The 22,148-nt window shown below is 29.0% G+C and overlaps 1 protein-coding gene across 2 annotated transcripts in view; it reads right to left on the bottom strand.

The window, feature by feature from the left end:
• Window positions 1-12,409: 12,409 nt before the first annotated feature.
• Window positions 12,410-22,148, bottom strand: part of LOC119604992 — a 188,026-nt gene continuing 178,287 nt past the window's right edge. For both annotated transcript variants that reach the window (XM_037957932.1, XM_037957929.1), the window contains 5 exons: window positions 19,117-19,181; window positions 18,276-18,498; window positions 13,695-13,822; window positions 13,484-13,594; window positions 12,410-13,220 (listed from right to left, as the gene is read on the bottom strand). In XM_037957932.1, the coding sequence (XP_037813860.1) occupies window positions 12,912-13,220; window positions 13,484-13,594; window positions 13,695-13,822; window positions 18,276-18,498; window positions 19,117-19,181 (836 nt within the window). In that variant the 3' untranslated portion in view covers window positions 12,410-12,911. The remainder of the gene's footprint in view (window positions 13,221-13,483; window positions 13,595-13,694; window positions 13,823-18,275; window positions 18,499-19,116; window positions 19,182-22,148) is intronic.

The following is a 22,148-nucleotide window of genomic DNA, read 5'->3' as shown; positions in this document are numbered from 1 at the left end:
TATAACTGTTTTATAAGAAATTGTAATTTTAAATAGGAGTAAAAAAATATGTATGTTTTATTAATTACACAGAGATGGGATGCTGACTAGTCAGTAACAAATTGATAAAAAAAATATGAATTATGCCAAACTAATTGTTTGATTACTAATAATTCTGTTAGGATCTGGAGCCTATTAAAATCACTAACAATTCTGTTAGTTGAGTAATTTTTCGAAATTGATCACCACAAATAATATAATATAGTTTCCTGTATCAAGCCTAATTAATACAAATTCAAATGCTTTAATATTCAGAATTGCATCACTAATAAAGTTAAATTGTATAAAGTATATATGAAAAGTCTTAATTTATACATCTCATTAGGCATTCAACTTACCTAGGTTGCAGCTTAAATTCCAGTATAAAATTTAAAAAATGTATAATGAAGTGAATTAAAAAATGCCGATGTTAATCAGTTATCTATAATCTGACAATTTCTATATTTTTCTCTGCTCACTTCGGGCATGCTCAAGTATATCGTTAGCTTAGTACGTAAACGCGACAAGTCCTTTTTTTGTAAATTTTACAGGAGAAGCAAAAAACTTCATAACTTTACTTGTTGTGTATATTTTTAAAATCTGAAAACACTTCGTTTTCTTCTTAAATTAAATTAAAGTCGAAAAAAAATCCGCCATAAATATTATGGCGGTTTTTTATTATGACTCCTCAGCATATTCTTAGACGATCTAACCATATCCGTCCGTATGTTCTACCAAGTTCCAAAGTTCCAAAAGAATAACATTTATCACCAATTTAAAAGTAGCACTAAGTGAATTTCTTAACCTTCTGAGAAAGTGATGCTTAAAGACTTCCGAAGATACAAAAATAATTATTTTTTTTAAAGCTGAAGATATTTTTTTGTTCTTACATTCTTGGGAGATAAAAAATTTTACTTTTGGGCTTCTGCTTTATTATATGTATTTATTACCCTCATTAATCTTAAAATTATTTAAGTCAAACTTCCAAAAAAAAAGCATATAAATTACTTCTTGAGAATGACTTCAGAAGTAGTGAATTTGGAATCAAATAATCCTGTGTTAAAAACATCACTTCTTCAGCTCTTTTTCAGTACTTCCATGGAGTAAATTCGCTTCTTTGGAAGTTCTTTTTTTGCTGGGGAGAATCGATGAATAATTGACTTTATCAAAAATTATTGTACTAAGATAAAATTCTACAAAAATTATCTCTCTTATGAAAATAATCACTTTTCCAATTACTGTAGAGGTAGATCAATAATACAGGTCAATGATAACAAAACTTTTTAAATAATTTTCACTAATCCCAGTCGTATAGCCCACCAATGTTCACATTTTTAATTTTTTAGTCCTTCTGACTGTCTACTTGAGTATTCAATATGAAATTTTGTAATTTTACAGAGTGGCACCACGGCTCTGAATAGGAAAATGATTTTTACAAAAACTCGGCACTGAACTTACCTTCTTAAATTTTAACAAATAATTGGAATATGTGGCCAATTATCATTGAAATGATTCCTCCGATCATTTAGTGTCACAAAACACTTAAATAAGAAATATTTAAAAAGAATTAAAAAAATTTTGAGAAATATTCTAATAAAACCATGCCATTACTTTTAATATATCTTCAATAGATAGCGTAAGGCAGTTTCAAAAATCCATTTTCAAACTTTTAGCAATTTTGTTAAGCAAATTTTAAAATTTAAAAAAAAATCTTCATGTGATGTATGAACAATAAAGAAGGAAATAAAATAGTGAAGAAATTTGTACTATATCTCTCACATATTAGCGGTATCTGCGATTTTAATTTTGAGAAATTCGAAGAAAAAAAATGTTTTGTTAAATTTTTTGAAAAACAGTCTTTATTCTTAACTGTTATTCATTTTATGTTAAACTTTATCAAAATATACAATTTAAGATAATAGTAAATATACATCTGAAGTTTTAGTAAAATCCAATAATGTTAACCCAATATACTGTGAAGGACAAACTCAAGCTATGTAATATTGGGAAATTCTCTTAAAACCATAGTGAAATATTGTCTTGTTTTCAACCGATTTAAATGAAACTTAGGAAAAATTTGTAATGAAGAGCCGTTTTTATGATGACATCGAAAAAATGGAAATTAAACCTTAAACGTAAATATATTTTTATAATTATATAAAATGTCCGTAATATATGGGCAAAATTTTCGATGCCATTTTGCGAGAAAATGGTGGGTGATAGAAAAAAAGATGATATTATATTCGGTTTCAGCAGCTAAAAATACATTAAAAATAGTCCAATATTAAAAATTTTCAATAACCTTCATTTCGTTGGCTTATGTTATTGATCTAGCTATGCAGTATTTGGAAAAGGGATTATTTTCTTATTTTCTGAAAATAGGCGAAAATATAAAACGAATATACAATTTATTAATTTTACATAATTTTCTAGACATAATTTAAAAATTTGGTGCATAAGTTCAAAGCGTACACAGAGGGAAAAATAAATATACACGCCTGGTACCAAATTTTCCAATAACATCCATTGTCAAGTATATACATACATACAACAACAACATGTAATGTAGACCACGCAACTTTGTCAACATTTCAACAATTCGTTGTCGCAATCCAAACTTTATGCACATCCGTTGTCTAAAAGTTAACAAACGTGGTAAGCTCAAAATGAGTTGCCAATAGTGAGCTTACCACGTTTGTTAACATTTAGACAACGGATGTGCATAAAGTTTAGATTGCGACAACGAATTATTGCAATGTTGACAATGACATGTAATGTAGACCACATGTTGTTGTTGTTGTATGTATATACTTGACAATAGATGTTATTGAAAAATGTTGTGTCAATTTGGTACCAGGCGTGTATATTTATTTTTTCCTCTGTGTACTGGAAATTATTAAAATCTGGGCATAATTGAAAGAAAACTCCCAAAACCTATTACAACTCTGTGTAATTAATTTCCACTAGTTTTATAAAATAAAAAGTAATATTTAAGAGTTTTTGTTCAAATATTTTTTTCTCATTTTCACTTTATTTAGCATTTTAATCAACAATATATTATTATTTTTTTCATTAACGCTTAATGGACTTCATATATAGTAATAATTATAAATTTAATTATTTTTTGGTTTTATATTTTAATTTTGTGGTTTAGTATTAATTTCATTTAAGTTTACTAAGCTGTTTTTGTATTTAATTTTTAAACTAAATTATTCTCCTAATAGTGCCTAATTTAAGCTAAATTTATTTATATAATTTATATTGTTTTATGTTCTTTATAATATACTTAGTATTTTATTCCAGTGTATTTATATATTATGGTATTTGCTATAATAATAGATATCTTTTTAAGCTTTTTTTTTCATCTTATAAATTCGTCTAATATTTTCAATACTTATCGATGCTAAAAAATAATTTACAATTTGTTGGTTTTTATTTACTGGGGGTTAGTAAAACATTAAAGCATTTTTTTATGTTTTTTTTTTTAATTTAATATTTTATCTGAACTAACAATTTATTTTATAAATAATTTATGTTTTAATGTTTATGTATACATATGTATTTTATAAATATATGCTGGTTTATATGTAGTTAAGTAGTTTTTTGTTTTGTATGTATTTTTTTATATATAATTATAATAACAATTTATACAATTTTAGTTTATAAACTTTTGTAGTATATTTGTTATAAATTAATGTTAATTAAGCTTATAAGTTTTATTTTTTTATATTAACAATATGTTTACACAAATTTTTTAATAATTTTTTTTTATTTGCCTATAGAAAATATACATACATACATATGTGTATTTTTTTTTGTTTTAGGAAGACTTTTTTTCTTGATTGTGACCACTTTTATATAATTGAAACAAAAGAAATGAAAATTAAATAAATTGGTTTTTTAAATTGTTGAAATACATAAGAAGATATTTAATAAAATAGAAAAAATTAAACTTTTAGAAACAAAATGAATAATTTTACTTGTTGACAAATTAAAAATATTAAAATTTAACTCGCAGATAGTTATCCTATCTGATAGATAAGTTCCGTATTGTTGCATTAAGACAACAGGTACTCCTCAGAGGGGTACCTGTCAGTGCTACGGAAAGAGATTAGGAGCTTGTCTTGTGCCGGTTATTGAAGATATCTCTTCATGGTGTTTCTGATTAAACCCAAATCGCAAGAACAGAATGTTGGTTTAAAGTCTGATGCACATAGAAGTTAATATTTCGCAATAAATTCGGTACTGTTGCATGAAGACAACAGATACCCTTTAGAGGAATACTTGTGGCGCTATATGTTTGGAATGAGTTGATGTCAAATGAATGAGTTACATGATGAATCTGTCCCAGCAACATCAGTAATGGCTTGTACTTACATAATCACTTACTTTTCAATGACTACTACTTACTGTCTGCATTTCTTTTGAGTACTTTCTCTTATAATGACTTACATATAATCTGATACGTAAGTACTTAATTAAGAGTATTGCACTTTTATTTGCACAATTTTATTGAATCGCGCGATAGCAACAGTTTTTATATATGAACAAGAAGCCCAGGTTCGTATTCTGTGTGAGCAATTTTTTTTTGCTTTGAAAACAAAACAACTTTTTAACACCTTATTTGTAAGTACTTATTTAAGCAATGATTTGTAAGCGAGTGTGTTAAGTACTTGTCTCCAATGTCATCACCGTGTTAAAATAATCAGTTAAAATGCTAATGAAGAAGTAGTGAAAAGCTTATTAACTCATTACTTTTCAATGTAAGTTTTTGCTGGGGTGGTATGCAGACTTCGCCCCACCTGTATATTGGTATGAATGTGTCGGATGTTTTCTCTTGAATGTGACGGATGACTGTGTTTTGTATTGCTTTGAATGGTGATGGATGTAGGATATCAAATCATTATACCTTAATTATCATTTATCCAATATTTTCCATGAAATTATTTTATACTCATATTCGAGAATTTTTAATTATTATTTAAATGAAAGCAGGATTTAATAAATCTAACTGAAAGTATAGTTAAAAATTTGTCTATATAAAAAAAAAAACAAAAGAAAAAAATGGTCAATAAGTTTAATTTTATATTTACTTTCAATATTCTATAATATTTTCTCTTAATTAAAGGCTTTTCTCTGAAATAGTATTTGTATATACAGCATTTTCATCCATAAAAAAAAATTTACATTTACTTCACATTTGAAATCGTTCATTCATTCTTGTTGGATTTTTTTTAATATTATTTATTTTCATTACTTAATAGTTTTAAATATTTACATAAGTATATGTTTTTGTATTTGTTTATCTAATAATTTATCTGTATATTTTTATTGTATATTTATTTGTTTTGGTTTTTTATTATAATATATACTTTGTTAGGTGTTCATTTGTGATATGTTTATGTTTATATTTATGTATATATATATATTTTTTGTATTATTATTTTTATTATACGAGAGTATGTATATTTTTTTTTAATATTTATATTTCATTTTATATTTATATGTATTTTAGTATATGTTGTGTATACGTTCTTAAAATATAAGAAAAAAATTATATACATATAAAAAATATCGTTTTACTAATGAAACCTTGGAGTTAAAAAGCAAACGAATTTTTTGTTATATAAACTGAAGAAGTAATAAACTGTAACGTAAACATTAATATTTGGAAAATTTACTAATATTATCTGCCACAATATGAATAAAATAAATTATATATTTAAAAAAAAATATTAAAATTATTGTCTATATAAAAGTTAATATTATTTCTATATAAATAAAAAAAATTCCATAGAAATAAATTTAAATTTCACTAGAATTAAATCATTCTTATCATTTCTGTACAGATCGGTTGATAACATTACAAAATAATACCTTTTGTTTGCTCATGGAAGGAAACATATACTTTTGAAAGGGACGTCAAAATCTTGATATAATTTGAAATAATCCTATATCTGCCTTCAGTAGTGCTGGTAAAATATTTGATGATAAGTATTTATTTTTTGAGTTTCCTATTTTTTTGGATAATTTTCTGTGTTGATTAAGCCATGTTTGTCCATCTGTCCTTCGCCCGTCCATGTAAACCTTGCAATCAAAGTAAATTTTTGACCCAAAGACGAACCTTATTGATTTAAGTGGAAATCAGTCCATTATTTTACGTGAACAGAATATAATCGAATTCCTTAAATTGGAAAAAGTAATGAATTGCTGAAATATATCGCATTTAAGCACAAATATTTTACTACTAGCTATAACCAGTGTGCTTCGCTACAATCATCTATGAAAGGACCCTATAAGTTTGTTTTAATGATTCCAGTCTCAATATTACAGGAAATTTAAAAAATGCAGTTAAAGAACGAAAAATTAGATAGTGCCTTTTTATAGATTTCCAATAAATCAGAATGATGCATGTTTAATTTTCAGCTTCCTGTCCAATTTTATGCGTGTCCAATATTATGTTTTTAAGTTCAATATTATAGAAAATACAAAAAGTACCAATCAAAGAACGAAAAAGTTCCAGAAAATACTCCATTTTAAATTTTCATTCACTCAAGTCCCTGATTGCTTAGCTTTATGTTTATAAGTGCATAGTTAAAAAAAAAAACAAAAAAGTAACACAAATTCCCCTTATAAAGAGCCTCATTTACTCCTGTCTCTACATGCTTAATTTTATGTTTTTAGGTTCATTATTATAGAAAATTCAAAAAGTAACTATTAAAGAATGAAAAAGTACCAAAAATTCCCCTTTTATAGATTCTTATTAAATCCGGGCGCCACCTGCCTATTTTCATGTTTCTAGGATCAATATTATACAAAAGTACCAGCTAAAAAATGAAAAAGTACTAAAAAATGGTCCTGGTACTCCTGCCTCTACATGCTTAATTTTATGTTTCTAGGTTAGTAATTATAGAAATTTCAAAAAGTAACTATGAAAGAACGAAAAAGTACCAAAAAAATCCCCTTTATATAGATTCTTATTAATTCCGGGCGCCACTTGCTTATTTTCATGTTTCTAGGATCAGTATTGTAAAAAAGTACCAGCTAAGAAACGAAAAAGTACCAAAAAATGATCCTTTGTGCCGTGGTTCCAAGTAACACCCTAATATCATACATACTTAATGTTACTAAATCTACCAATTTACCCAATTTTATTAAAATTGGGTCAAAGAGTTTGAATAAAATCAATTTTCTTGTTTTTCTACCTTTTGGTACTTTTTTCCCCTATTGAAGTAATAAACATTTTATTCCAAAAAGTTGCAACATCACATGTACAAATCAAACCATAAGAAACATTATTTTATGCAAAATTTACCAAAAATAGGTTCAATTTTCAACTCTTAAACGTCCGAATATTCGAAAAGTACTTAATTCATATTTTTGTTTTTTTCGTTAAGTTATGAATAATTCAAAAACATTTGTTGTATGTTCACTGATTTAAAAGATACATGGAGTACAAAAAAAAGTACTAAAATACAGCTTTTACCCGTTTATTCCCTAAAGGGGCCTAATTTGAAAAAAGTGCCAGACACATGTTAGCTTATTTTTAAATGAACGAGGATAAGCTTTAAACTATTTTTGTATCTTTTCTAGTTTAGGAAATTACCCATTTACAGAATTTACCCATTTTTACCCCCTAAACATTCGAACTTCCAAAAATCCCGTTTTCATCCATTTAGGTTGTGCGATGATGAATCATTCAGTCAATAAGTCAGTAACATTCGAATTTTTTATATATAGATATTTGAATGTTTTCCATTTTCTTTATTCCTTCTCCAAAAACAGTTATAGAGTCACCAAAAAATAGTATTTAAATAATAATTCTGGAATCCTTATGATATTAGTTTCCTGACTTGTAAACGAATCTATTGGTCTTCCTTCTCTAATCAAGAGAATTAATTTTAATATTTTTATACCCTACACCACTTTAGTGGGGAGGGTATATTGGATTTGTGCTGATGTTTGTAACATACAAAAATATTCGACCTAGACCTTAAAGTATACCAATCAGCTTAGAATCGTTTTCTGAGTCGATTAAGCTATGTCCGTCCGTCCGTCCGTCTGGCTGGCTGTCCATGAAAACCTTGTGCGCAAGGTACAGGTCGCAATTTTCAAGATAATTGGATGAAATTTGGCACGCACGTTTTATTTGACCCTTTATTTCACCTAGCCCCCATAGAACAGAACCCCCCGAAAAGGGCTTCTGAGCTCATAATTATGTTAAATATATAGATATATCGATACGGCTCAACTAATTTTTATAGAAGTCTTGATGACCCTGCCAAATTTCATAAAGATCGGGCCCCATTTGACCCTAGCTCCCATACAAAGTCCCCTTCAGAAAATTACTTGAATGTCTCAAATTAACTTATAAACACAAATATCGCGATGAAATTCAGCACAATAAAATGTTATGTAAATATAAATATATTCACAAAATTTTATCGGGCTTGGTCCATATTTGCCCCTAGCCCCCATATAAAGCCTCTTTCAGAAAATTTGTTTTTCATCCATAAATTGCTTAAATGTATCGGAACAAGGGAATATTGAAGATAAATGCTTTATTATGAAAAATAAATCACATTTAATATTCATAACTGGAGTAGGGTATCTTATGGTCGGCCACGCCCGACTATACTTTCTTACTTGTTTTATTATTAAAATGCATTTTTTATTTTTTAAAGCAATAGCTATTACTACTTAATTTTTCAATTAAATTCTATAGAATACGATTTTTTATTTTGTCCTAAATGGATTCCTTAAAATTTGGATTAAATAAAAAAAAAACACTCTATCATAAATAGCTTTATGAAAGTAAAAATACATGCATGTTTATATCCTTAAACGCACTTAATGTACAACTGCAACATTCCACATCCTGTGCATCCTGTTTAATACCAGTTTTTTTCCCTTTAGCTTTTTTCATTTAAACTCTCATATAATTTTATATCTTGTGTCGTATGGTGACAATTAATAAAAAAAACCTGCAACATTTCCTTTTTAATGTTATTTTCATGTGCATACAAATTTTTTATTTGTCTGTGAGTTTTTTTTTTCATTAAATATGTTGTGGTTGTCATTAAACTTTGTAAAATGGAAAAATATGTGGTTTTTCCTGGATATTTATTTAAAAAATAATATTCTCCATACAGATATAAAGAGAGCAACAACTACATACTTACATATGGATATGTGTAATTGTGTGTATACCTACATATGTATGTGTGTTATATAGTAAATTAAACATTTTTTTTTTTCGAAAAACTCATGAAAAAAATATTAATTTTTATAGTGTGGGAATTTTTTGGTCGAAAAAATTTAAATGATAAAATTATATACACATAATACTTGTAATAATAAAAAAAAACAACATAGCAAACATATGAAACAACGAAAACAATAATCGGCAAAAAAGGAAGTTTAAACATATTAAACATGACACTCGAAAATATATATTTTTACTTTTAATTTAAAGTAGTACGGTTTTTTCTCTTAAATCAATTTTTAATAACTCATTTTTGTGTCTGCAATTTTTACTGCATTTTTTTATTTGCATTTAATCAGAATTGTATAATTCATTTGAGGGTTTTTAATGGTTATTTTGCGTTATATTTCTTTATTTAATATTGGTTTTTCATTTATTTTCATTATTGTTCGTGTAATAATATCCATTTTACTTTCAATTGATTGTTTTAAATAACATTAACAGGTTGGCATAAATATTTTACAATTCATTTAATAATGATATGACGTACTTTTTCTCATCAATCTTTTTTTTGTGATAAATATTAAATGAATTAAAATTTAACTTGTCAAATAATTGAAGCAAATGTTAAACATGGAAAGTGTCAAGTGTTTGCAAATTATTAGCGTGTTAAGTATTTCCAATGATTTGACGATGCACATTTTTAAAACCAATAGATCCATCCTCATATAAAAGAGATTTTGGCGTAACAACCAAAAAATTTAAAAACAACTTTTTGATTGAAAATAGTTCACTGCAGTACAATATATGTTGTTGCAAATTTTAAAGAACTCTATTGTCAAAAACATCGACTTTATTGAAATAAAATTCAAAAGGGCGTTACAACAAATTAGTCATACCCAGAAGTCTGAAAGACCTAAAAAGCAAAATAATAGACAAGGTCTAGCGGTACTGTTATATCCAAACTTGTTAATCGATGTTGGGATACAATATTTGTAAATTTTATAACAACAATAGCTTGGCATATACTCTTCTTTTGAACCAAGGAAAATGGATAAAATCGGTTCACTGTTTCGCCTAGCCCCTATACAACCGTACCTCCGGAATAGAGCTTTTGAGCTTATAATTATGTTAAGTCTTGTAGAATCTCTACAAAAATCGGAAAATCTTTGTTTTATATAATTTTAATTGATATTGCCTATTTTTTAAGCTTTTCTCTACCAAAATCGGTCCCTATAGAACCCCTCATAGAGGAAATCACTTTATTGTCAATAAATAAATCCTTTAAATTAAGGTATTTATCATGAAATTAAATGAAATTCAAAAAACTCGGTAATGACTTGTACTTATATAACCAATTACTACCACATACCGTCTGTATTACTTACGTAAGTAATTTATTTTGAGTTCGTGTTGTGTTGTGAGTAAGACAGCAAACTAACGAACAAGAAGCCCAGGTTCATATTCTGTGTGAACGATTTTTGTTTGTTTTTAAAACATAACAACATTTAAACTCCTTATTTGTATGTACTTATTTGTAAGCGTCGTGGTAAGTACTTGCATCCAATGTCATCACCGTGTTAAAATAATGAGTTTAAATGCTTATGCATAAGTAGTAAAAAGCTTTTTTTCAGCTTTTTAACTCATTAAATTTCAATGTAGTTTTTTGCTGGGAACTAGTCACTATCTCGAGTTCTAAAAAGTTCAGACCATAATTGACCGAAAAAAAACAATAAAATGCCCTCTTCTGAAAATCACTTTGTTCAATATCGATATATTTCCAGGATTTGATGGTGGTTATATATAATTCAGCATTGTCGAATATAATATTCTTACCAACAGACACATGCGATTTAGTTCCTGTCCGCCTGTCAGTCTGTCTGTCTGTCTGTCCGTCTGTCTGTCTGTCCGTCTGTGTGTCTATCGGTATGTATGTATGTCTGTCTGTCGGTCTGTCTGTCTGTCTGTTTGTCTGTCTGTCTGTCTGTCTGTCTGTCTGTCTGTCTGTCTGTCTGTCTGTCTGTCTATCTGCCTGTCTATATGTTTGTGCGTCGGTGTGTCAATGTAAACTTTGTTTTAATACTATTTTAAATTAAATATTTCTCTTATAAACTCGCAATGACTTGCTGCATGCATTGCATTGTTGCATTGAACTGACTGTCTGAACACAAATTAACAAAGGGTTACTGGTTGTAACTATAAATATTTTCACTTAAATCGAAGCCAAGTCAGAAAGTATAGTCGGGCTTGGTCGACCTGCTGATACCCCACATAAGTTATAAGCACATTTTAAATGTTATCTATATCAATAATAAGGCTTTTATAAAAACACTTTTTACCTTAATTCCGATATATTTAATGAAAACTGATTTTGTACAAATTCATAAAATTTTTTATAAGAAATTATATTTATATAAGAGTTATCTATGCAAAATTTTTTGGAGCGTTTATAAGTGAATTATAGAATCACAAGGTTTTGAACAAAAATGGCGTATGTGACAAATTTCATTGAATTATTTGAAATGTTCTACTTATATTTTGCGGGCGTATCTTAATCCACTCAAAAAATTAATCTTTATCAATTGATATACATACGACATAATATCCTTCCCGCTACAGTGGTATGGTGTATACAAATTAATGGATTACATGCCTATGCCAGGATGTTTCGAAAATAGAATATCGTATGTAAATAGTTGTTTAAACGTTTCAAAAGTATATATTACACATAATTGATTTTTAATAATACAAAAAAAAAAAAAAAAATAATAATAATAATAATTAATTTACTCTTTACTAAATAAATATTTGACTAAAGATTAAGCTTGTTGTAAACAATATTAAAATTTTTTAAATCACTATTTTTCTGTGACCCTTAAATCACTGCATTAAATTTTCACTTAATACGCTCGATAAATATATAAAATAAACTCTTTATATAAATAATATGTGGCATGTGTGTCGATAAATAGTATATGAAATTATAGTAGAGATGGCAAATGATTTATATTTGTATATGACAATTGAATTACGTTTGATTTTATTAATTTGAATATTTAATTAAAATACAACAAAACTCAATTCAAATGAAATATACAAAAGAACTGTTAAAAAAAGAACTAAAGAAAAAAAATACATCATGAACATTTAAGAGCACTCAATTAATTGCTTTAAAGTTGGCTTAAAATTAAAAAAAAATAAAAACTTTATTAAAAATAATATTTTAAAATTTAGTTTTCATTATTTTTAAACATATAAAATATATATTTGAGTTATTATATCTAAACTTAGTGTACCCTATATAAAGCATAAGCCATTGTCATACTTTTCTTTAACACTGTACAAATATAAAACATTTTTTCCCATAATTTAGTTTTAAACTATAACATCTTTTTTAACATCATTAGGGTTTTTTTTGTTAATTTATTTAATTTAATATAGTCCTATTATAAGTATATACGTAAGTAAGTATATGTGTGTGAGTTTATGCATGATGTAGTTTTGTATATATAATTATGTGTCTGATTTATATCATATATAAATAAACATATACTATACATACATATTTATATAGTTTTTTGTAATTTTAGTTGCTTTTGTATATTTAATTGTATATTTTCATTTTTATTTTGTTTAATTAATATTATGTCCTAAACATTTCTTATTATAAATATTTATTTTTTTAATGTCATGTTATTTTTATAATTCCTGACCTTCTACTCACTTGTTGTATGGAATCGACTTTTGTCGTTGACATCCGTTTCCAGCTGACTCTGCTCAGTTGCATGGTAACTTGGATAAGCGTGAATAAAGTTAAAATGATTAATAAATTTGAGCTGCAGTTATTTTGTCTTAGACTGGTGGCTGCACTATTTTCTGGCCAAACAACTTCGACTTCAGCCATTTTAAAAATGCTTAATAGTCGGTGGGATTGTAATTCATGGTGTTCGGCATTTATGTGATGACTAATGGTTTTGAGAACAGAGGTACATTCCTCCTAGAAAGTGAAAATAGGGTGAGAAATTGAAAAAACGATTAATTGGATAATCTTAGCTAGTTAGTTTTAACCTAAACAGTAAAAAAAATTATAAACAGGTGTGACCAACAATATGAAACCAGATATTTGCTATATGTATATTAAAAGTCAATTGTACACCGAACTTTAGGAAAAATTTACAAAAATTTAACCATATGGATATATGTATATAAGTATGTTTATCATCTCAGAAAATAACTGTTAAAATATATACATCTAATTACCTTTTCTTTTTTTAATAAATCAATGGCCTTTAATTTTGCATCGTGTGGTAAACGGGCAGCTATAATAATATTTTCTTCTGTCATGTTGAATAAAGTCAAAGTACATTGTGTCTGCAAATGAAAGCAATTTTAAAACAATTAAATAAATATTTTCTTCTTAACATTATTAAACAATTGCAAGAATTCTGTAATTTAATTACAGTTACTATACCTGATTATCAATGTAGGTGGTTACGTATTGTTGCAAAGCTCTAACAGCATCTTGAACTCCCAAATTAGTATGTGGCCTTAATAGAGCTTCATCTTCGGAACTGTAGCCCAGCATAAGAAAAACTCCACCTTTTATTAGAAAATAAAAACAAAGAATGATATTTTAACATACTCATGGGTACATATAATTTATAGTTTAAGGATTTTCTATACTTGAATTACGATTTAACTACACGCACATTTTAAATCATTTATAAAATTACATTTAACTTGCACATAAATTGCACACACTTTGGCTATCTCTCTTTATATAAATAATCTTTAGATATTTTCTTTTTTGGTATTTTTTTATTGTGGTTGGTTTGAAGTTTGCTGTTTAGTGTATAAAGTATTTAATCATCATCGTTTATTATAAACTGAAATCATTACCCAAGGTGTAATATAATCTACCAAGCTTATTTTCTGACGTTATTTTTTCCTCTTTAATTCTTCAACTATAATTTTCTGACAACTTCTCCTCTATATTATTGTTTTTCATAGCGATTTGGATTAAAATATGCTGTTGAATGGTGGTATTTAAAGGTATGCGATCTTTCTAAGATGAACGAAATTCTAGTTCAGTTCTAGTTCAGTTCTAGTTCAGTTCTAGTTCAGTTCTAGTTCAGTTCTAGTTCAGTTCTAGTTCAGTTATAGTTCAGTTCTAGTTCAGTTCTAGTTCTAGTTCAGTTCTAGTTCAGTTCTAGTTCTAGTTCAGTTCTAGTTCTCTAGTTCAGTTCTAGTTCAGTCTAGTTCAGTTCTAGTTCAGTTCTAGTTCAGTTCTAGTTCAGTTCTAGTTCAGTTCTAGTTCAGTTCTAGTTCAGTTCTAGTTCAGTTCTAGTTCAGTTCTAGTTCAGTTCTAGTTCAGTTCTAGTTCAGTTCTAGTTCAGTTCTAGTCAGTTCTAGTTCAGTTCTAGTTCAGTTCTAGTTCAGTTCTAGTTCAGTTCTAGTTCAGTTCTAGTTCAGTTCTAGTTCAGTTCTAGTTCAGTTCTAGTTCAGTTCTAGTTCAGTTCTAGTTCAGTTCTAGTTCAGTTCTAGTTCAGTTCTAGTTCAGTTCTAGTTCAGTTCTAGTTCAGTTCTAGTTCAGTTCTAGTTCAGTTCTAGTTCTAGTTCAGTTCTAGTTCAGTTCTAGTTCAGTTCTAGTTCAGTTCTAGTTCAGTTCTAGTTCAGTTCTAGTTCAGTTCTAGTTCAGTTCTAGTTCAGTTCTAGTTCAGTTCTAGTTCAGTTCTAGTTCAGTTCTAGTTCAGTTCTAGTTCAGTTCTAGTTCAGTTCTAGTTCAGTTCTAGTTCAGTTCTAGTTCAGTTCTAGTTCAGTTCTAGTTCAGTTCTAGTTCAGTTCTAGTTCAGTTCTAGTTCAGTTCTAGTTCAGTTCTAGTTCAGTTCTAGTTCAGTTCTAGTTCATTCTAGTTCAGTTCTAGTTCAGTTCTAGTTCAGTTCTAGTTCAGTTCTAGTTCAGTTCTAGTTCAGTTCTAGTTCAGTTCTAGTTCAGTTCTAGTTCAGTTCTAGTTCAGTTCTAGTTCAGTTCTAGTTCAGTTCTAGTTCAGTTCTAGTTCAGTTCTAGTTCAGTTCTAGTTCAGTTCTAGTTCAGTTCTAGTTCAGTTCTAGTTCAGTTCTAGTTCAGCTCTAGTTCAGTTCTAGTTCTAGTTCTAGTTCAGTTCTAGTTCAGTTCTAGTTCAGTTCTAGTTCAGTTCTAGTTCAGTTCTAGTTCAGTTCTAGTTCAGTTCTAGTTCAGTTCTAGTTCAGTTCTAGTTCAGTTCTAGTTCAGTTCTAGTTCAGTTCTAGTTCAGTTCTAGTTCAGTTCTAGTTCAGTTCTAGTTCAGTTCTAGTTCAGTTCTAGTTCAGTTCTAGTTCAGTTCTAGTTCAGTTCTAGTTCAGTTCTAGTTCAGTTCTAGTTCAGTTCTGGTTCAGTTCTAGTTCAGTTCTAGTTCAGTTCTAGTTCAGTTCTAGTTCAGTTCAGTCAGTTCTAGTTCAGTTCTAGTTCAGTTCTAGTTCATTTCTAGTTCAGTTCTAGTTCAGTTCTAGTTCAGTTCTAGTTCAGTTCTAGTTCAGTTCTAGTTCAGTTCTAGTTCTAGTTCTAGTTCAGTTCTAGTTCAGTTCTAGTTCTAGTTCTAGTTCAGTTCTAGTTCAGTTCTAGTTCAGTTCTAGTTCAGTTCTAGTCAGTTCTAGTTCAGTTCTAGTTCAGTTTCAGTTCAGTTCTAGTTCAGTTCTAGTTCAGTTCTAGTTCAGTTCTAGTTCAGTCTAGTTCCGTTCTAGTTCAGTTCTAGTTCAGTTCTAGTTCAGAGTTCTAGTTCTAGTTCTAGTTCAGTTCTAGTTCAGTTCTAGTTCAGTTCTATTTCAGTTCTAGTTCAGTTCTAGTTCAGTTCTAGTTCAGTCTAGTTCAGTTCTAGTTCAGTTCTAGTTCAGTTCTAGTTCAGTTCTAGTTCAGTTCTAGTTCAGTTCTTAGTCAGTTCTAGTTCAGTTCTAGTTCAGTTCTAGTTCAGTTCTAGTTCAGTTCTAGTTCAGTTCTAGTTCAGTTCTAGTTCAGTTCTAGTTCAGTTCTAGTTCAGTCTAGTTCAGTTCTAGTTCAGTTCTAGTTCAGTTCTAGTTCAGTTCTAGTTCAGGTTCTAGTTCAGTTCTAGTTCAGTTCTAGTCAGTTCTAGTTCAGTTCTAGTTCAGTTCTAGTTCAGTTCTAGTTCAGTTATGTTCAGTTCTAGTTCAGTTCTAGTTCAGTTCTAGTTCAGTTCTAGTTCAGTTCTAGTTCAGTTCTAGTTCAGTTCTAGTTCAGTTCTAGTTCAGTTCTAGTTCAGTTCAGTAGTTCAGTTCTAGTTCAGTTTCTAGTTCAGTTCTAGTTCAGTTCTCAGTTCAGTTCTAGTTCAGTTCTAGTTCAGTTCTAGTTCAGTTCTAGTTCAGTTCTAGTTGCAGTTCTAGTTCCAGTTCTAGTCAGTTCTAGTTCAGTTCTAGTTCAGTTCTAGTTCAGTTCTAGTTCAGTTCTAGTTCAGTTCTAGTTTCAGTTCTAGTCAGTTTTAGTTCAGTTCTAGTTCAGTTCTAGTTCAGTTCTAGTTAGTTCTAGTTCAGTTCTAGTTCAGTTCTAGTCAGTTCTAGTTCAGTTCTAGTTCAGTTCTAGTTCAGTTCTAGTTCAGTTCTAGTTCAGTTCTAGTTCAGTTCTAGTTCAGTTCTAGTTCAGTCTAGTTCAGTTCTAGTTCAGTTCAGTTCTAGTTCAGTTCTAGTTCAGTTCTAGTTCAGTTCTAGTTCAGTTCTAGTTCAGTCTAGTTCAGTTCTAGTTAAGTTCTAGTTCAGTTTCGTTAGTCTAGTCAGTTCTAGTTCAGTTCTAGTTCAGTTCTAGTTCAGTTCTAGTTCAGTTCTAGTTCAGTTCTAGTTCAGTTTCTAGATTCAGTTCTAGTTCAGTTCTAGTTCAGTTCTAGTTCTAGTTTCTAGTTCAGTTCTAGTTCGTCTAGTTCAGTTCTAGTTCAGTTCTAGTTTCAGTTCTGTCAGTAGTTCAGTTTAGTTCAGTTCTAGTTCAGTTCTAGTTCAGTTCTAGTTCAGTTCGTTCAGTTCTAGTCAGTTCTAGTTCAGTTCTAGTTCAGTTCTAGTTCAGTTCTAGTTCAGTTCTAGTTCAGTTCTAGGTTCAGTTCTAGTTCAGTTCTAGTTCAGTTCTAGTTCAGTCTAGTTCAGTTCTAGTTCAGTTCTAGTTCAGTTCTAGTTCAGTTCTAGTTCAGTTCTAGTTCAGTTCTAGTTCAGTTCTAGTTCAGTTCTATTCATTCTAGTTCTAGTTCTAGTTCAGTTCTAGTTCAGTTCTAGTTCAGTTCTAGTTCAGTTCTAGTTCAGTTCTAGTTCAGTTCTAGTTCAGTTCTAGTTCAGTTCTAGTTCAGTTCTAGTTCAGTTCTAGTTCAGTTCTAGTTCAGTTCTAGTTCAGTTCTAGTTCAGTTCTAGTTCAGTTCTAGTTCAGTTCTAGTTCAGTTCTAGTTCAGTTCTAGTTCAGTTCTAGTTCAGTTCTAGTTCAGTTCTAGTTCAGTTCTAGTTCAGTTCTAGTTCAGTTCTAGTTCAGTTCTAGTTCAGTTCTAGTTCAGTTCTAGTTCAGTTCTAGTTCAGTTCTAGTTCAGTTTTAGTTCAGTTCTAGTTCAGTTCTAGTTCAGTTCTAGTTCAGTTCTAGTTCAGTTCTAGTTCAGTTCTAGTTCAGTTCTAGTGTTAAAATAGCAACATTTAAAATCATTTTCCTATTTATACTAAAGATATACATAAATATAATTAAAAAATAAAAAAAAAAAAACTTTAATTAATCCTTTTAAATTTCTGCTAGTAATATGTTCTGTGTACATTGCTCAATGCATAAAATACACTGAGTAACTGAATGATGCAGTAGTATAATACAGTTGCATCAAATCTTAGATATCATACAACCAAACTGACACACAAACACATAAGTTCAAGTAATAACACAGACAACAATTACAACCATTTCAATTCCCCGCTGATACGCAATCACAATCACAAAAAACAAAAGACACAGAAAAAATCTTTAATAATGGCTGTTGCAAAGTAGCAACTAGAGAATGATGATGATTACTTACCTGGCAGGGAATAGTCACCTAGCGGTGGTTTCATACATATAAAACGTCCCGAATAACAAAGACAACGACCACGGAATGCTTGATACGCGGGCGAAGCATGACTATAAAATGCCAAAGCTGTACGGCATGGAGCAAATGGCACGCAAAGGGCATGACAGGTTAGTGTTAGTGATTCACCGCAGCTGCATAATTCACTGCATTCAGCATCGTCCAAAGAGTAAATCTGTTAAGTAATCATAAAATGAAAGATGAAAAAATATATGTATATGAAGACAATAACATTAAATAGAGGAAAAAACAAGAATATTTGAAGGATGAATAAGAAAGAATAAGAGAAACAGGAAGTAATAAGAAGTTTTATAGGAATTATGGATACTAGCATGAAGGAGTTGTAGTTTTGTTCACTGTTGGATTAAAGTTAAATATGTTCTTTTTTGTTTCAAATGCACAAAAAATAAATTTATTTAATATTAAAGCAAATTAGACGCTTTAGCTGATCACACAGCTATTCTTGAAAAAAAAAATTTTAAATCAGGGAGTAGAGTTTACTTTTTAAACAGGTGTTCAAGATATCTTAACATAATCTATGAATGCAGGAATTTTTTGCTACATTTCGTTTGCTGTCAATTTTTTTCCTAAAAAGTTATTTTTAAATTGTTAAGATATCTCTTCTATTCACCAGAGATATTAATTTCATCGCCCGTATAATAAATTTAGTACAGTTTTAATTTTTCCTATAACTAACATCTATTTAAGACAGACTAGCTTTAAATGATGATAAATTATCAATACAAAATTAAAATTTTTTAACAATATATAACAAGATCAATCTTTAACTTACTCTTTTGCTAGTTCCCTCTCTTATCAGCTGATCCGATTGGTGGGGTCTTTGTACGACACAGTTTCCTAAAAACAAAAGTTTTTATTACAATTTAAAGTTAAATAGAATAATTTTAACAAAATTTTTGCTGTCATAAGTAATTATATTTTAATATTCAATGAAATACATATTTGTAATTCTTTTATGGCCTATTTTGTATGATAAACTAAGTCAGTAAACCCAAAATAAACCATTGATAACTTTATGAATAGAGGGGTTAGTCGCTTGTTCCTAACCTTATTTTCTAAGTACATGTTATTACAAAAATACAAAATGATAAAGTAAATATAATAAATCAAATGAAAATACAACTAGCATCATGTGTAGAAAAAAGGAAAAAAGAAATAAATAGAGATGAAATTATAACGGCGACAATAATAAGGACAATAAAAAATATACTCTTTCTCATACACACACTTGTTGTAGTAGTGACAATAAAATGGACAAATACTCTCCATACACATATACGCTCAATCAAATTCACAGTTATTTATATAGAAACACACATCCTTGTAAAATCAACCATTTCTACAACAATATTTATAAAGTACACACGCGAGTATAATAACAAAGGATCATCATTTAATATAATCCTTCACAATTTATACTCACATTTCTGTATGTCTTCTGTTTCCATTTAGAATTGAGCTTTAGTATATACATATGAGTGTACATATACATATGAAGTGCTACTAGATGTGTGACGATTACAAATGACAGTTACACATTTACGCATTCACTTATATTTAGAATTGTTCAAGACTGCACAGTGGTACCAATAAGTTACCAATTTATAAAGACGTATTTGTTTCTATATTCCTCAAAAGCCGAAAGAAATAAAGTCTAGGTAAATATTAATAATATGGTTCCACTACATTGCACAGTGGGGCAAAAGTAAAACAATTTGAAAATAAACAAGATTTGTCTACAAATTAGAATATATTAAGTAGAATCGATTTCTATTCGATTAGGGGAAAGAATTTTATTCTTTAATCCAGCTTACTTGACGACAAAACGAAAATGTTGAATGAACTAAATTTTCCATTCTGGGGACCACCATAACGAATACCCTTTTCATTAAACTGAATCATATAAAAATAGTATTTCTCATTTCTTAGATTAAATTAATAGAGTTTATTAACTTTTTAAAAAGTGAAGCTTCAAATAAATTTCTTTCTTAATTAAAGTAAAAAAAAATATTATGTAGAAAATTAATGTTATATGGATAACTATATTTAATAATATTTAATTACTCGATCAAAATAATTCTGTAAACCGTACGAGAGTTTAACGATTGAATACCCTAATAATTATTTTGTATCATATATTATTACTTGCTCTTTCCATTTCAAATTCTTGCTTTTACTAGTTTTAATAATATTTAGTACTTGTAGTTGTGTACATAGTAAATGTTGAAATAGTTATTTGTAGAAAATATAAATGTCTTTGGTATTACATGAACATGGTGCCAACATTAACAACATCAATGTTAAACAACGCCAAAACGGATGTCCGCTATTCATGTTAAAGCATTCATCATGTCATCATTGCTGTCTTTGTTGTTGGTTGTACAACTTGCTAAATTACACACATCTACATTTAACTCATTCAGTTTGCTATGTATTCCCTGTAGTTCTTACGTCATCACTTGATTGGTTAATTATTAAATTTCTTCGAAATTTCTCATATTTCTAACTAACTCTTTATAGGATCTTATAACGTCTCATTGATTACTTAAAATACGAGATAAGGTATCAAGTGCTTTCTGCAATAAGTTGTTACCCACAGAATTAGCGGGTACTTTTTCACATTAAACTGTAACACACTAACTGATATTCACTTAATATGATGTTGGTTGGTCAACGTTGGTCATGGTCATTCATGTTAAAATTCTGTAGTAGTTTTTATTTTATGTGAGATTGTAAGCTGGAAAATACGCAAGTATACAAGTATATATTTATGTGTGATTTCAATTTTTTTGTGTTTGTTTTCTCTTTGTCTTTTTCACTTGAGTAAGAAGAGGTTTATTTGTATGATGACATGGATTTGTTATTACAAAAAACATTGACACACATACATGTATACTATGTGGTTAAATGTAGGGCGTTAAAAGCCTTCAAATAGGCCTTAATTATTGGATATAAAAGTTAAATGAGACAAACGGTAAATAAAATAGACAATCAGTATAAAATATATTTCATGCTAGGATCAGTGAAATTATATTATTTTCTCGGATTGTCCGTAAAGCAGAACCGAAATAAATAATAATCTTAATGGGTTTTTGGAGAGGCCCGTCTTATAAAGGCCTTTTAATTATTACCACTGGTTGTGTACATACATACATATCTATCACATAGCCATTCATATCTATGTCATCATATAGAAATACAGATGGTCTACAATTATTTTACTACTCGTTGTCGTTATATTGTGCTTCAAATCGTACTCATATGTTCAACTTGACAGACCAAATGTGCGTGTACTTCTTAATAGTCTACATAATGTGTGAATAATAGTGTTATATATGAATGTGTGACCATGTAGTTAAGAGATATTGCGTGAGTGTGTGTGTGTTGAGTAAATAAGTGAAAGTAGTATGTATATAAGAAGACAATCCTTAAAGTTCGTTAAGCCCTAACACCATTTAAACAAGAAGTATGCTTTGCAGTGCATGCAAAACTATTTTTAATAATTTCAAAAACAGTTTTAAATTATTATGACTGGTCTAAAGCTAACCCAAATATATACTTCATTTAACAATGTAAGAGGCGACCACCTTACCCATAGCATTCGCAACACTCCCTCCCAAACTATTAACCATGTCAAAACATAATCCATGTCTGCATTACATAGGACTACTAAGCGGGTCACATGTGTGTCCTCCGGCAGGTTAGTGGTTAGCTTTCTAATCTGTTAGACCAGAGGTCGTGGGTTCACGATGGAGGCCTAGGTATATTTCTTCGGATTGAATGTTACATACATCCTCCCTTCTA

Source organism: Lucilia sericata, unplaced genomic scaffold (assembly GCF_015586225.1).
Source record: "Lucilia sericata isolate MDLA Ls3-8-SP2 unplaced genomic scaffold, ASM1558622v1 Contig000449F_arrow, whole genome shotgun sequence".
In the NCBI taxonomy this organism is placed as follows: domain Eukaryota; kingdom Metazoa; phylum Arthropoda; class Insecta; order Diptera; family Calliphoridae; genus Lucilia; species Lucilia sericata.
The sequence above is the reverse complement of the archived record's forward strand: the minus strand, read 5'-3'. Positions and strand labels throughout refer to the sequence as shown.